This window comes from Solea solea, chromosome 4 (genome assembly GCF_958295425.1).
Source record: "Solea solea chromosome 4, fSolSol10.1, whole genome shotgun sequence".
Taxonomy (NCBI): domain Eukaryota; kingdom Metazoa; phylum Chordata; class Actinopteri; order Pleuronectiformes; family Soleidae; genus Solea; species Solea solea.
The window spans coordinates 23,197,828-23,214,233 of record NC_081137.1 but is presented as its reverse complement, the minus strand read 5'-3'; the positions used below and the strand labels follow the sequence as shown (position 1 = coordinate 23,214,233).

General features: G+C 39.9%; 1 protein-coding gene and 2 long non-coding RNA genes across 6 annotated transcripts in view; 1 reads left to right on the top strand and 2 right to left on the bottom strand.

The window, feature by feature from the left end:
* Positions 1-5,925, top strand: part of LOC131458752 (uncharacterized) — a 29,483-nt gene extending 23,558 nt beyond the window's left edge. Inside the window, exons 2-3 of the long non-coding RNA XR_009240122.1 lie at positions 2,020-2,132; positions 5,720-5,925. This is a non-coding gene — a long non-coding RNA (uncharacterized LOC131458752). The remainder of the gene's footprint in view (positions 1-2,019; positions 2,133-5,719) is intronic.
* On the bottom strand, positions 689-4,353 carry LOC131458753 (uncharacterized). The gene is made up of 3 exons (XR_009240123.1): positions 4,291-4,353; positions 851-1,047; positions 689-718 (listed from the first exon to the last, which is right to left on the bottom strand). It is a non-coding gene; the product is annotated as an uncharacterized LOC131458753 (long non-coding RNA).
* An 8,094-nt stretch (positions 5,926-14,019) lies between the features above and the next one.
* The window catches only part of gabrg2 (gamma-aminobutyric acid type A receptor subunit gamma2), a 39,434-nt gene continuing 37,047 nt past the window's right edge, over positions 14,020-16,406 (bottom strand). For 2 of the 4 annotated variants that reach the window (XM_058627361.1, XM_058627364.1), the window contains one exon: positions 14,020-16,328. In XM_058627361.1, the coding sequence (XP_058483344.1) occupies positions 16,047-16,328 (282 nt within the window). In that variant the 3' untranslated portion in view covers positions 14,020-16,046. The remainder of the gene's footprint in view (positions 16,329-16,406) is intronic. The other 2 variants (XM_058627362.1, XM_058627365.1) reach the window with 1 other exon arrangement.

Genomic DNA, 16,406 nt, shown 5'->3' with positions numbered 1-16,406 from the left:
CCTAATACACTTTTTGGATGTGACTATTTTATTCTTGCGGATAATACAAAATACCAGCAGAGGGCGCTCTGTGCACTATACTGGCTGCAGTTGACTTATAATTTTGAAATGTATTTAAATAAATCAATAACTATAATGGCTGCGGCGCCGATCTGAAATCTTATTTCCAGCAGCTGTTTGTAGGCGCCTGTAAACTCAGTTTAAGAGAAATCGGAGGATTCTAAAGGACGGTGCTGATTACCAGAACATTAAGGGCTATTTATTTGTTAAAAATGGGACAATGTGGCTAAGTTAACCTTTTCCACTTGTCAAACCTTTGAGGCAGGAGCAGCAATACAGATTCTGTCCTGGTCATGCAACAGTGGACTAACATTTTACTCCTGCAAGAGCATTTGGATATCGTCGTGTCATGGAAACATTGGTATCGCAGGGTAAGAGGGTCACAAATCCAGAAAGGAGCTGAAGTGCCGCTCCACTGGACCGAAAGGTGTCGGTCGATGTGGTTCAGGCATCTAATCGGGATACCTCCTCAAGCCTCCTCGTGGAGGTAGTTTAGAAACATCCATTTGGAAGGAAATCTCAGGGGCAGACCCACAACAAGCTAAAGGGATTATTTGTTTAATCTGACTTTAATGCTTCAGTAACCTTTGCGAGGGTTGAAGGAAGTGTCAGTGGATGCTCTTTGGCTGCTGCTGCTGCTGCTGCTGCGATCCGTACCCTGACAAGCAATGGAAATACTTCATATATAATAGATAGATTCATGTTAACATAGGAAAAACGTATGAGAATTACAGTGAATTTCATCTAATTTATAAACACTTTCAGTCCCGAACACATTTAAGAATCTCACCGCGTCACTGTGTTGTTTGGGTTTACCGCACATCTGTGTGCTTGGCTGAGTCTGTGAAATCTCAGAGGAGTGGACTGCCAGCCGAGGAGATATCTTAGGCATGCAACCGCGGGTCTCTCCAGCACTTTGGGGAGCGGGAGATCCAGTTTCCTCAGCTCGACAGGTCTGACGCGGGAGCACCATCACCTCAGGGGAGCCTATAGGCAGAAATGGTCACATAGACAGAGGCACTGTCAAGGGCAGTGGCGTGGTTGAAAAGTGTGCTCCTCCAGCAATGTTATGGAAGCATTTTTGAGTATATGGACGTGGCTGCACAAACACACCGAGGTCACACGGGTAGAAATATTCAAGTACAATTTAGTCATTTTTAGTAACTTGCATTTGACCCCATCAGTAACATGTCATATTCACAACATGCCACTGTTGCAATACTGTTACTGTGTGTTTGCCACTATTGCGTTGCATTGCAATAGCAACAGAAAAGAATAGACAAACAAACATTTATCCACATGGCTGAACCCAGTACTCTTTAATCTATCATAAATTGTTGTGTTTGAAATGACAGAGATGTAACGTGATACCTGACAGCGAATATTTAATGAAACTCAATCAGTTTCTGAGTTCTAACAGAAGATTATAGAAGATTGTGTTTCCTTTGTATACGATTGGGTTGAAAAGGAAATACCATCCCAGCCAGGCCGATTAATGGCACGGGATTGAATTATCAGGCTTTTAACATAATCTGATGCTTAGGGAAACAATAATACAAGGAGGCAGCGGAGATGAATTACTGATTCCAAACCAATGCCAAATTGTATTATACTCTCATTTTATGTCCTGCATCAATAAGACAGTAAGGACCCAAAAATAGTTTGAGCCGAGGCGTCTGCAGAGATAAAGTAAAACACCAGAACACACAGTGGCCCTGCAGGGAGATAACTAAAGTGTACAGGTAATCCCAAGGAAATCTCTTAAATCTTTTATCGGAGTTATAAAACACATTTTTATGTGGACTACAGAGTAGTTTCTAAATAAGGAGTGTCCAAAAAGTTTCCCATCCTGTTTTAAGTGTAACAGATTGTTCTATTTGATCAGATTTCATATGTCAACGTGAAGAAGCGAATGAAATACATTCCATTTTGCTCACATCTCTTTGTTTCACTTGACAGTTACAACATTTCTGCTGCTGATGAACTCATCATCAAAACTTTAAACCGACAACCTTCTGATGCCAAAGTGAATCCTGAGTCCTGACTCAATTCTACTGCATCTAATATCACAGGTAAACCCAAATGTGTAATCATGTCACACTGTGATTGTAATATAAAAACTAAATTGGTCTTGTTTTCAATGGAAGACGTGAAAGATACCGTGCAACAACAATCCTAATTCTGTCAGATTATTTATATACACCAATGAAATCAGTGCTCGATGTGACGCAAGTGTGAACTGCATTTGGTCAGAGGTTTATTCACACGCCAACCAAATTAAATATGTCACTTTGTTGTGAGATACTGATTTGGCTGCTCTCCGCCGAGCCGTGATATAAATAAACACGGATCAAAAACTGGGAAATACAATTCTAACTTGGTCAGAAGCAGCCAGCCATTCACCAAAAATAGATATGTACTGTATGTTAGAATCTGAAATGAACTGTGTAGGTTTCCCTTCCTCCTCCCACTCGCAGCACCAGACACTTCCTTGTCAGAATAAATCGTGAGTGAGGTCTAATTTGGCGCTGTGTGAGAAATGGTGAAGACTTCAGTTTAAGTAACAACTTAACAACTTGACCTCCAAACTCGTGCTTCAGATACAATGAATCTTTAATGGCCCCCTGTGGGGAGGATGGCTCATTTGCATCAGCAAATAGGGACAAGATAAAGAGTAGAATTAAACACAAGATGATACATTAGCTTACTTTTCATTAGAATGGAAGTATACAAATGTAGTTTATGTGCCGTATATTCTACATCTTCAAACTGTTGAATTGTACATTATTTTGACTGCTGCCAAGAGTGTAATTCCAGCCAACCTCGGACACATGAAGGCAATTTGACTTGGTACGGGTGACAGCTAGATTATTATTCAGGATGCAGTGTAGTCCTTGGTCTGTCCTCTGCTGTTGCCTGCAGGGTGCCATGCTCAGCCCAACAACTGACCCACCAGTTCCCCAGGTTAGCAGCTAGAAACTGTCTCTTGTTATTGGTAAAGAAATGCACCATGACCTAATATAATGACACTCACTACAGAAATAAGAAACAAATAATTATTGAAGCGTTGATAAAAGAGCCCTGTGGATATGACTCATCAACTCGTCTGAGGTTCAAAAATAACTGCGTGCCACTTGGTGCAGTCCGGCAATATTTTTGCCCCCGATAATCAATGGCGCCTGATTGATTATGACACCGTCGCGGGCGTTCTCTTGATCTGTCGCGCTGCCTTTATCTCAGCTCCTGTCATCCAGTACATCTGTTTTAAGAAGTAAGTAAAAAGTGTGCTGTAAGCAGACGTAAAATATGTAAATTGTACTGATCCAACGTGTCAAACGTGCTAATGAGACGACGTCACAGTTGACATCGATAAGTGCTGATAGAGTTCTGGCCCGGGTTTACCCTCATGGCTTTAAGTGACCTGCTGGGTGACCTTGACTTTCAGCTGATAGGTGTTTATCACTCATAAGTGTTTTGCTCTTTGTACAACTCAACATATTAAAGTAGAGCTTCAAAATACTATTTATTAGATGAAGATGTGCCAGCTGTGTTTTTTTTTATGAATTAGCAGTAAAGGTTATTTTAATAATGGTTAAATGTGAGTTTTCACTCAAAATATACACTAAAAACCATGAAAAAGCAGATCAGATCATTGTTTACACTTCTCAAGTCTTCACTATAACAGTGTGCTGTATTCTGTCTTTTAATCCTAAAATCAAAACCTAACTTTCAAAGCTTCAGGACAGTCAGAAAAATAGCAAAGAGTGACGTTATGAGAGGAACGTGCAAATCCTCCAGTGCACAGCACCAAGCAACAAGGGTCATTGAATTTAAGTTGCCCATAAAACACGCGCTTTAAGACGCTTTCACTACCGTGTCTACAAAAAGACATTGTGCAAGGTTGTCAGACTGTGCTGGATGTTAGAGCTCACTTTAAAAATAAAAGGACGCTGTATGTGGGTCACACCTGTGCTCAGCAGGAGGTGAGAAGGTAAATTAATAACGAACAGAACCTTACACATCACATCATTTCAGAGGCATTTTACATATACTTCATATTGTTGTGAGTCTTTCTTTACTCAGAGTCACAAGAGGCTCAATTAGCAGCTGGAAAAAAAGGGCTTTGACAACATGACGATTAATTTCTTTTACCCATTTTTGGCATTAAAAGTTCATTCAAAGGTCTTTTTAAAAACAACAACATTGATTTCAAGGCCATGGCATACTTACCGTGACTTGGTACATTCCACTCCTCCCCCTCCTCCTCCTCCTCCTCCCCCCCTCCGTGTCGATTTATTTGGAATGATCCACTTTGTTTTTACCGGTCGGAGCTTCTTCTTCCACGCGAGACAGAAACAGGAGGAAAACGAGGAGACAAACGCGCGCAACATGTGGTAACTGCTGCGTAAATCATCCACACGGTTCTTAGATGTTTCTGTTGACGCTGTGTTCACACGCGCTCTTAACATCCGACCTGAGCGATCCGATCACAGGTGTTTAGATTACACCTGCTGCTAGTGCTGCAGCTAATGTGACGTCACTGCTCCGCATGTAAACACATGATCACCGTCTCACCATTTACGTGTAGTCAATGTAACTGCCACAACACGCCAAATAATAATAATAATAATAATAATAATAAAAAAAGCAGTACTTTACTAGAATTTCAAAATAAAAGTGTCTGTGTTGATATGGATCGATATATAGTTCACAGTAAAACGCATTTTTAGGTATTTAGTCACGTTTCTCCACTCATTTACCGCAATGGCCACAGTTTAACATGTTAAAATGGCTACTACTTTGTAAATCTTCAGTCTAAATCTGCAGTTAAAGGGACAGTTCAGGTGTATTAAAGCCTTTTTGTATGAGGTATTGACATTGTTGTGGATAAGAGATTCTCCAAACAAAATTAAGTATAAAGTTAAACAATAAATACAATGTTTCATTCAACACGATGGTGACTTGTTTTTCATTGTCACTGTAATCAGCAGTGAGGTGAATAAGAAAGACAAACATGCGGTGACTTAAAGTGAAGAGTAAAGACACATGACGGCAACTTGTCGAAAATCCTAGTGCTAGTATAGTATGTCAACAAAAACTGTCCAAATATAAATAGTTTGTCAATAATAAAATGTCAAAATACAATATAACATCAAAACTGTCAATAATGAGTATCTAGTCTGGCCAGTAATAAAATGTCAAAATACAATATAACATCAAAACTGTCAATAATGAGTATCTAGTCTGGCCAGTAGGGGGCAGGTCAAGTAAAAAAATAGTTTGCAACTGAAATGTTTGCAGACAGGTCCTACAACCTGTGCACTTCCTGAAAGAGGAGCTAATGTTTTAGTTTTTTTGTCTTTTAATTATCTAAACAATGACTTCCCTGTGCTGATAATGTGTTGGTAATACCTCATACTATCACACACTTATCCCTTCAACTGAAATTAGTCAAAGCACGAGAACTAGTTTTCACCATTAACAATGGAAAAGTGATGCTCACTCATTCATCACGCACAAGTCTAATTTGTGTTCTGATTATGTTTAAGCCACAGTTGCTAAAAACCTGGACCCCGAACCTCATTTTTGTGAAGAGGAATTTTTTCACTGTGCGGCTAAAGCTTAAAAAAATCTATTCCCAACCCTTTACCACCTCCAGGGAGCTGGGGACTGTGGACTGGAACAACCCTGTGGACCCACTCCAGGTTGTGGAAACGAAGCTGCCGGACCGGTACAACCCTGCCGTTGTGGAACTGAACCCGCCAGACCGGTACAACTCTGCCGTTGTGGAACCGAACCCGCCAGAAGGGGGCAAAAGTTTTTTTTTTGGGTTGTGGAACCAGACCGGACCAGACCGGTACAAGCCCGCCGTTGTGGAACCGAACCCGCCGGACCGGTACAACCCCGCCGTTGTGGAACCGAACCCACTGGACCAGAACCTTTCTGGCGGGTTTGGTTCCACAAAAGCGGGGTTGTACCGGTCCGGCGGGTTCAGTTCGGCGGGGTTGTACCGGTAAAACCTTGCCGTTGTGGAACCGGACCCGCTGGACCGGTACAACCCCGCCGTTGTGGAACCAAACCCGCCAGAAAAGGTTCTGGAACCGGACCGGTTCCAGAACCTTTTCTGGCGGGTTTGGTTCCACAACGGCGGGGTTGTACCGGTCCGGTCCGGTTCCACAACCCAAAAAAAAAAAAAAAACCTTTTGCCCCTTTTTGGAGGGGGGTGGGACCGAGCTTGCACTGCCGTCTTGGAACCGAGCCTGACACCCATTGCGTTCTGCCGTCTTGGGACCGAGCCTGACACCCATTGCGTTCTGCCGTCTTGGGACCGAGCCTGACACCCATTGCGTTCTGCCGTCTTGGGACCGAGCCTGACACCCATTGCGTTCTGCCGTCTTGGGACCGAGCCTGACACCCATTGCGTTCTGCCGTCTTGGGACCGAGCCTGACACCCATTGCGTTCTGCCGTCTTGGGACCGAGCCTGACACCCATTGCGTTCTGCCGTCTTGGGACCGAGCCTGACACCCATTGCGTTCTGCCGTCTTGGGACCGAGCCTGACACCCATTGCGTTCTGCCGTCTTGGGACCGAGCCTGACACCCATTGCGTTCTGCCGTCTTTGGACCGAGCCTGACACCCATTGCGTTCTGCCGTCTTGGGACCGAGCCTGACACCCATTGCGTTCTGCCGTCTTGGGACCGAGGCTGACACCCATTGCGTTCTGCCGTCTTGGGACCGAGGCTGACACCCATTGCGTTCTGCTGTATTGGGCCCGAGTCTGCACGCACAACCCGCAGTTGTGGACCCGAGTCTGACACCGCTGCTGTTTTGGAACCGAGGCTGACACCCATTGCACTCTGCACAACCCCACAGTCGGGGTATTGAACTTGTCACCTTGTGGACTGAACAACCTTATTTGTGGTCGTGAATTAATCCACCAAGCCATGAATCTCTGGAGCATAACCGTCTTTTCGTCTCCTTTGAATCTTCACTTTGGATGTTGAACTTTAAAATATTTTGAACTCTGTAAGAATTGAACCTATGACTTCAGAACTCAGCAACAGCGTTCTTATCCACTGAGCTATTTGTTCTCACAGTTGTCTAAGTTTTTTTCGAGCCTTTGACTTTTTCCATTAAATGTTGAACTAAAAAAAACAACAACACAGTGAGATTTGAACTCACAATCTCTGACATACAAGTCTTAGATTTACAAGAGGAGCTATTCTTGCTGACCTGGATGGCAACATTTTCTTGGTGTATTTAACTTATTCGGTTTTAAGGCGTGTGAATCATGTATGACTAGAATTTGTAAAAGTACCTTGACATTTTAGGATCAACATGTAACAGTACTTAACACAATCTGAAGTTTAAAAAATAAAAAAATAAATAAGCATGGCAGGGGATTGAACCTATGACCTCAGGAATTGTAGGCAGATGCCTAACCAAGTGAGCTAACTGTTTAGTCATTAATGACCATAGACAAAGCTATTTGGCAGTCATTGACCATAAGGATGTTGTGCTCCAGCAGGTTCTGTTTCCAAAGACAGAACTGAAGTTGTCACCTACCTGCCACCACAGCTGAAAAGCATCAGGGCATGATGGTGTTGTTAATAACCATAAGGTTGTCCAGTTTGAAAGGTGGTAGGTGGTAGGTTATGTTCTACCACTGCAGTGTTGACACAGTTTGTAGACTTGTACTGGAAGGTGAGGTGACAGTTATTTTATTGAAACTTTGTCCACATTGAGTGGGACAAATGTGGGGTTGTGGAACTGAACCTGCCACCTTTTGGACTGCTCAACCTTATGGTTGTGAACGAAATCCACTGTGTTATGAACTCCTGGTGGTTTTCCTCAATTTTCCGTGTCTTTTCAATCTTCACTTTGGATGTTGAACATAAAAATGTCTTGTTTCTTCTGAGAGTCGAACCCATGCAACATAGTTTCACAGCAGTGTTCTTACCAACATCTGTAATTCTTCAGGACTTCTTAGAGCATTTGACTGTTAACACTGAATCTTGATGTTTATTTCGGTCATGTCAGTTAGATCACTCATCATCACACATCATCTTAGTGTAGTTCACACAATACACACAACAGAAAGGGAATATACCTTTATTATACGAAGGGCTTGGAAATGTATCTTACATGATGCTATAATAAAGTCAAATATTATAGTGGGACTGGCAGTATTTCTGAGTAAAATCCATATTTCAAATACAAAACATTATTTTGTAATTTGCTGAGATGATGAAAACTTCTTCACCCAGTGTATTAAGGATCATATTTGGCATCTCACTGTGATGATTGTGTATTGGGGCTAACTTGACATTAAGCCCTGGTTATTAATCCTCGTGTATACATGTGACTTGGCTCAGAGAAGTGATGCAGCCGTCGCCCTGCAGAAAAGCAGGCTGAAACATGCACACACTGATAAATGCATAATATTACAAACATGAGAAACATCAGGGAAAACAAAGGTCCTGGAAACACTTAGATGGGCAGGAATGGTCACACCCCCCCACCATAACTCAGTGCTAATGCAGGCAGGTAGGGGCAGTGAGGTGAGGGTCTAAAAAAGGTCAAATTATCTTTAAGTTGATGGTTCAATTCTATCATTTCGGATTTTTATTTTTGGTACTTTATTAATCCCCTTTATCCCGTCCTCTACTCTGAACCTTTCTAGAATTAGGAGCAGTGGGCAGCCGCTGAACAGCGCCCGAGGGAAATACGTCTGTGATCTTCCTCAGAGCATCATCTGTTCACCGTGTCATAATAATTGCTTTGCTTTAGGTCCAAATCTGCTTTGGAAACACGTCGTGTCAGAATGATTCATTAAATGCGACGATTGCATTAACAGAACAGAAAGTGCAAAACTGCAAAACTGTGAAGTTGCTTATGGGTTCAGGGCTGCGAGAGGTCGAGAATCGTGGAAATACTATCGATTTTTGTCGCGTGGTCTTTATAATTTAATAGTAATTTAATAATAGTTTTTAAATTAAAAAAAAAGGATGAGTCAGGATGAAGATATATCGCCGTATTTCATATTTTGCCCCACCCCTAAATGTGCATCCTGCACATTCACATTCTAGCTACCTCCTAGTAATGAAAGCATGGGTGTGTGAACTTCCAAAAAGTGAGCCGTGGCAGATTGCATTATTCATGCATGAGCCCCTTGCGCGCCCCCACCTCCATACTTTCTGAAGAGCTTGTACCTCAGCTGATGAAAGGGCCTGCGATGATGGCACGGTGCTGTGCTACATTGAAGACAGTTGTGTAATAATCAGATGGCTGCAGTGGCCGTCCTCTGCAGCTGCCACCCTGCCCAGTCGAGGGAGAAGTGCCAGCGCGGGCGTCCGTCGGCCAACTGCTGCTCTCGTTCAAGTGCACTTTCCTGGAAGGAAGAGAATCAGTGGACAGGACAGGAACAGGCTGTACTGTGCCCGTGTAGAAATTCTCCTATTAAATTTAAATATGCTTGTGTTGGTGTTATGCCCCGCTTAAACCAATGTCCTTAGCTGTTAATCCCATTAAATTACTCACTTGATTACCCCTCGTGTTTGTCTTTCAGTCTGACTTTGAACGGCACGACTCAAAAAAGTAAAGAGCAGATTTGATGATCAGGGCAGGACCGTTAACAAGGAGGAGGTCAAATATCATCATTCTGTGGGCAAAATGAGGCCTGCCACTAAATATCATGTGAAATCATGGCCCGTGTTACGTCCCAGCTCGTTAAGAGAGAAATAACATAAAACCAAGGTGGCATGTGGTAAAGAAATATAATTTATTTAATTATTTTATTTATTTCAATTTAAATTTCTACTTTATTTAAATAATTTACAAAATGGGCAAACAGAAAAAGGGCAGAGGATGCTGTTCAAATAAAACAAGAATCACAAGCTAGGTTACTTTGTTAGAACACAATACAAAAATGAAACTCCACTTGAAAATAACTAAGATTCACTTTACAACAAAAAAGTGGGAACAGCATCTCTAAACACAGCAAATGAATCCTACGTGCAGTCAGAATCAGTTTTTAGTTTCCTATTAAGCCCAACTTTCAACACTGTGCCACCCTTGAGACTAATACTCAAACACAAGCTCACAATTCTCAACGCGGCATGGGGCACTCTGACTCTCAGAGGCACCTGGTGTGGACTGGGAGCCAGCTTCTTGTCCTCTTCCGGTGGGCGTGAGGCAATTTCTGGTTCTGTGGCCGCACCAATTGCTGTCCGGTCCTCCTGAGACTCCGCCCATCTGCTCCAATGGTACGTGAGGAACCACACAGTCTAATTTGCATATCTAACTCAGGTTAATTAAAGAGGACGACGTCCAGCAGTGCAACCTCCTTGTTTAGTGTTTTACGGTTGTCCACATGTTACTAAGGTAACAAAAACGAGGTTATTGTCAGTTTTTGCTATGAATGGATGTATTAAACGTCATAAATGTGAAGTATATACATGATTCCACATCACAGCAAACACTTTTACTTTGAAATTCTGTTCAATATCCCCACAAATATCTTTATTGCAATATAGTAACTTAAAAATGTATAATTAAAGCAGTTGGGAAAAAGATACAATGGGAGGTTCTTTTTTTTAACCTCATAAGTGTTTGTGCAGGTGCTTTAGCTTTTCATATATTTCATATATTGTATATAATTGTTTGACTCCCTATTTTAGTGGATTATACAACACACTGTTTTACATTCATGGCAACATTATTAAAATATGATGATGCCTGACATAAATTCATCCTAATACAATACGTAAGATATTTTTAGTATACGTTTTCTCATTAGGAACTCGCTCACTGCATTTCTGTAGTGCTTATGAAATGATTTTGGCTCTACAGTGAAAGTGAATCTGTTTCAGCATCATCCTCTCCCTTGCATCACACACACACACACACACACACTACAGCATTAGACTGTTGACAGGCTGATGTGAGCGTTTTCCGTCTGTGGCTTGAAACTTTACTTGAACTCCCTCCTGTCACCATTCTGCAGTGTTTTTATTCAATAATTGAAACCATTTTTACGGATGACACGTCTGCCACGTCGTTCTCCGTTAGCTGAAAGAAGATTTGTGAAATGTGGAACTTTAGACAAAGTCAAATATAGAGTATGTATATGTTTTTGGTTTAATTATGGAGGAGGGAACTGCTTCCATGGCAACTTGAGCTTCTTAAGGACCAAGAAAACATAACTTTATAATCATAATAATAACATATGCACTGATTAATGCAATGAATTCATTGTAAAACAGAGTTTTTCCCAGAAGGTTTATCGTATATTATGCAGAATTGAGCAACGCCCCATTTAATAACAATACCCAAATGTACATAGATAGCAAACGACTAACATAATGTATGTATGAGAATCATATGAAATTTATTTTTGTTCTTAGATAGCTTTTTTACTGAGCTCTGTCATTCCAGTGTGTGTCATTATTCTTTGTTTTTTTTTCTGCATTTTTGACATAAATACACAACAATAGAAAATATCTACATGTGCCATTCACATAAATGTCTCATTTGTGGGCCCATAAATCAATAAATCAATCAATAAATAAAAACACAGTGTAATTAAAGTCCATGTCAATGATGAGGCTATAAGTACCAGATGAAACAGTGCATGAGTCTGTGCCAGTCCTTGAAAACGTCCCTGTTTCTGAACCATAACACATTCTAGTTCCTTCCATACACCTTGGAAGGAACCTCTGCATGTACATGAGTGCACAGAATATAAATATTATAAATATAATAGACAAGCTTTAAACTGACATTTGAAAAAAAACAACAAAAAAACATCTTTATACTGTATGTTTTCTGCAAAGCGGTTCAAACACATGACATGCTCTGTTAGTAGATAGGTGTGTATATAGAGTGGGCTCTGCACTGTCGTCTGGGGGAACATAACGTTCATTCTGTGGCTGTTTCTGGACGAAAAGGCTAAATTTTACGTCCACAAATCAGCACGATTGGATTCACAAATGACGTCATAGGTGGATATTTTCTATTGCATGTGTCAGTTTGGCACTTTATATGAGACGTTATCACTCTTTCGACTACACTGAACACTGATGATAGCCACTCGACATTGCTACGGAGAAGCTCATGGCCCTAAAGGTGTGTGTGTGTGTGTGTGTGTGTGTGTGTGCGAGAGACGGCGTCTAACACAGGTCTAGACTATACAACGTGGCACTTTGGACCACAACAGGACCACAGATAAATACAAAAGGTGAAAGAACTTCAGGGATAATACATGATGATGATGTGTTAAAAGCATATTAGTATAATCAGTGATGGTTTATTAATGATAGCAAAGAGTAGAGACCAGTGACACTGTCACTTTGACAAGTAAATACTCTTTTTTTTTGTGTGATTTTCCTTCTTCCCCCCGAAATGATTATATTATTGAAGTCTATAACTCGGAAGCGGCACGACGAGTGATGTCGCAACTCACTGCTTTGACAGAGATGACAGATATTTGACAGGCAGTGCACATTGATCACAACATAGAAAAAAACACAAAGATAAATAAGCTCGAGCTCCATTGACACATCAAACAGAAAATGTATAATTGATATAAATGACAGCATTTTTGTGTTTCTTTTCAAGGGCAGTGTCAACGTAAAGTACGTCTCTTTTTTTTTTCATTAAAAGAATAAATATGTGAATAAATAAATACCGTCAATTAATAAATAAATAAATACCCATCGCCCCTAAATATTCTACATCGCTCCAGCGTAATACAATGAGTCTAATATACTGTATGATGATATACTCTAACAATGCTGAGGTTACAAAATAGATTCCCTTTTACAAAAAATTCAAGGGGCCTGACAAACGTTGTCTTCTTCTTCTTCTGTACAAAAACAACGTGATTTACACCCAGTCCTTTTGAAATTTTTACAAATACCACACTCGAGCGCCGTCTCAGTTCGTTGCATACGTGGTGTTTATCAAAAATGTGTCCGTAAGCGGTTGTAATTTGTGTGCGTTGTGTTTTTATCATAGTGAGCATTTGCAGTTCAGACACTTGCGTTATGTTCTGTTCGTGTTTGTTTCCTCACTGATTATTTAAATCCTTTAAAAATGTTTTTTCCTCCAACCAAAAAAGTCTAGAAGGGAAATCTTGTTTTATAAAAGACTTATATATATACATATACATATATATGTATATATATATATATATATATATATATATATACAGTATATATCAAGTTTCTTTCTTATGGAAGAGGATCAGGGCCACACAGAAATAACACATTTGAGTTCTGACTATAAACTCAGAATTCTGCCTTTAATTTTGAGTCAGAATTCTTAAGTCAAAAATTCTGACTTTAAAGTAGGAAATTCTGACTTTAAACTCAGAATTCTTAGAAAAAGTCAGAAATTCTGAATTTAATCTCAGAATTCTTAGAATAAAGTCAGAGATTCTGACTTTAAAGTCAGAAATTCTGAGAATAAAGACAGAATTCTGAGTTTAAAGTCAGAACTCAAATATGTTTTTCCTGTGTGGCCCCAATCCTCTTCATTATTTGATATATTTATAATATTATATATATTATAAATACAATATTTGATATATATATATATATGTTTTGCTTGTTAGTAATCTTAGATTATAACTTAATTCTTCTTCAGTGCAGTTTTCACAGCAGCTGTATTCATATCTCTGCTCATGGCAAGCACAGACCAAGATTTAGTTTAATTTTTTAATACTAATAATAATAATAATATAATTTGCTGTGGTACTTTCTGTCTCGTGAGAACTTGCATAACCAAAACACAGTAGCAATGCGTAAATGCACACTTTCATCAGCAAAAGGAAAAGAGAATCCAACGCCTGTTTCATTTCTGTCGCTAACGGCTGCAAAGAAAATGATGAACTCAACTTTTTTATCATTGAATTTTCCAATTTTCTTAAAAAAAAAGAAGGTATAATTAAATCCTGAATGATAATCAACAGCGCTTGTTTATTAGTTTCCATATCCAACAATAGAAGACCATAAAACATGTTGAATCTTTTCTTTTTTTTGGCCTGAAATGTGCATGCAGTAAATGTAAACCACTATGTAATCGTAAAATATATATACAGTGTCTGTACAGTTGAGCATTGGATTTGTACACAGCGTCACTGCCGTCCGACCACACGTGAAATATTATTCGATTTTCAATTGTGCCAACGAACACGTTAGCCAAATAAAACCAAAAATAAAGAAGCATTAACAAAAACAAACAATTCAAAGCTCTATTAAAGTGCTTTAGGTTTTGTGTTTCATTGCGTTCAGTAAAAAAAAACAAAGGAAAGAAAAGCAATGAGACAGATTTTGATTCTTTTTGATGATTGTGTGTTGTAATCTGAATTTCTACTTTATTTTTAATTGTTTATTGTGTACGGCAGCATATTACTAACTAAAAATAGATGTATTTCACGTTGTAACAGGATATTTTATTGTAAAAATTGAATATGTTTCATGTTATACCACATCTTTAAATTAAAACAAACTCATTTTATGTTGTTTTTGAAAACATGAGAGAAATATAGAAGTAAAAGTAAGTATTGATGGCGTGATCTTAGACACCTTAAATGTTGCCGTCCTGGGGAAAACAACCAAGGCATAATATTCGCAATCAGAAAGCACATAATATACATTATATTGTTCAGTACTTTTACCATATTTGAGTGTAGAAAAGTAATATACAACCAATATATACTGTACAACGCAGGAGAGGGCCATCAGATTAATAAATAAATCAGGATCTACTGTATACTGGAGAGCACACAAATAAACTCTTTAAATTTGTTTCACTTTAAAACAGCGCAAAGCAAGAAATAACTCATTTCCAAATAAAATAGAGAATACTACATTTTAAATAAACGTAAGGATGAAGAGCAGCGGTTTAATCCAGGGCGGTAATGGCAGTGTTTAAAGCCAGACACATTGTTGTGTTGCGTAAACTGTGTATTGTGTAAATAGTTGGAGAAAGTGTTGTGTGTAATGGGAAAAGGAAAAGTGTCGATCTGTGAAAGGTTTATCAAAATATCCCATTAGATCATGAAGAGCGACACGTGTCATGACACGATACAAACCTGGGTCCTGGAAATAAGAGATGAATTAAGTTCTACGTCCTGCTTTGGGATTATAGTATTAATATTGTTACGTGGTGTTTTTTTCCTTGTGTGTGACACACACGTGAAGAGTGACTGGCTAAGTGAAAGGGTTTATTCTGGTGAGCAGCTAAGTGTGCTTTAATAGTCCTAGCTCTGTGTGGGCCATAGGTCTGCAGACACTAAAAGGGATTTTCATTTAAAATGCATGGAGCTGCATCCAAGGAAACATCAGTCTGACCTGCTTGAGGTCGTGTCATTCCTGGAACATGGAAGGCTCCATGATTTAAGTTTTTCCTTATCTTTAGTATCTTAGACCTGCGTCAATAAACCTTTGTTCTTCTTATAACATGAAACATGTTCACTGTTCACGTTAATAACAAATAATGAATAATATTTTGATTTCACAATTAAACATATTGCGCCATAACGTGATACACATCTATTTTTTTTTTTTTTTGCTGCTGTAATTGTGTCAAAATAAATAATAGAATGGTGGAAAGAAAGAAAGAAAGAAAGAAAGAAAGAAAGAAAGAAAGAAAGAAAGAAATACAAAACTAAACTTTGTTTAAACACTTCTGAGTTAATTGCTCACACAGTCAATGCTTTTAATACACATCCGCAACCCTCTCTCCATGCCAGTAAAGTGTAATGCTACAACATTTGCAATGTCTGTTAAAAGTTGTCGGATATAATCATGAAAACGTGAAAGAGATTAAAACCAGAGAGTTAAAGAAACAAAAATACTTGAAATCAGACTCTCTGGTGGGTTTCAGAGGGTCCCCTCCATGAAAATGTCCTTTGCTGGCACAGAGCATATGTAGAATACATAAAATGACGTGTACGGTAAGGCTGGATACACACACTGGGCTTAGAGATACAGATAGGACACCCAGTAGACGAGGTTGAAGAGACCAAACGCGGTGGGGAAGAAGATGCGTGCGTACGAGTCAATTTTCGCAATGCGAATGTGCAACCTGCCGTGCCGCCAGGCGCCGGAGCGGCAGTCCTCGAAACAGCAGAAGAAGCTGGTGCAGTCCTTCCCGTCCAGACACTCGTAGCCGTACTCCTCGTCCCGCTCCTGCATGTGCGTGGCGTTGTTCATTTGAATGGCCGTGGCTGACCGTGGACGGATGTCTACTGTAGGTGTCTGCTTTTAACAGGACAGAATGACACAGTTAGCCATTAGCGCGCCTCAGAGTGCCATCATCAAGACATCACCAGACACAGC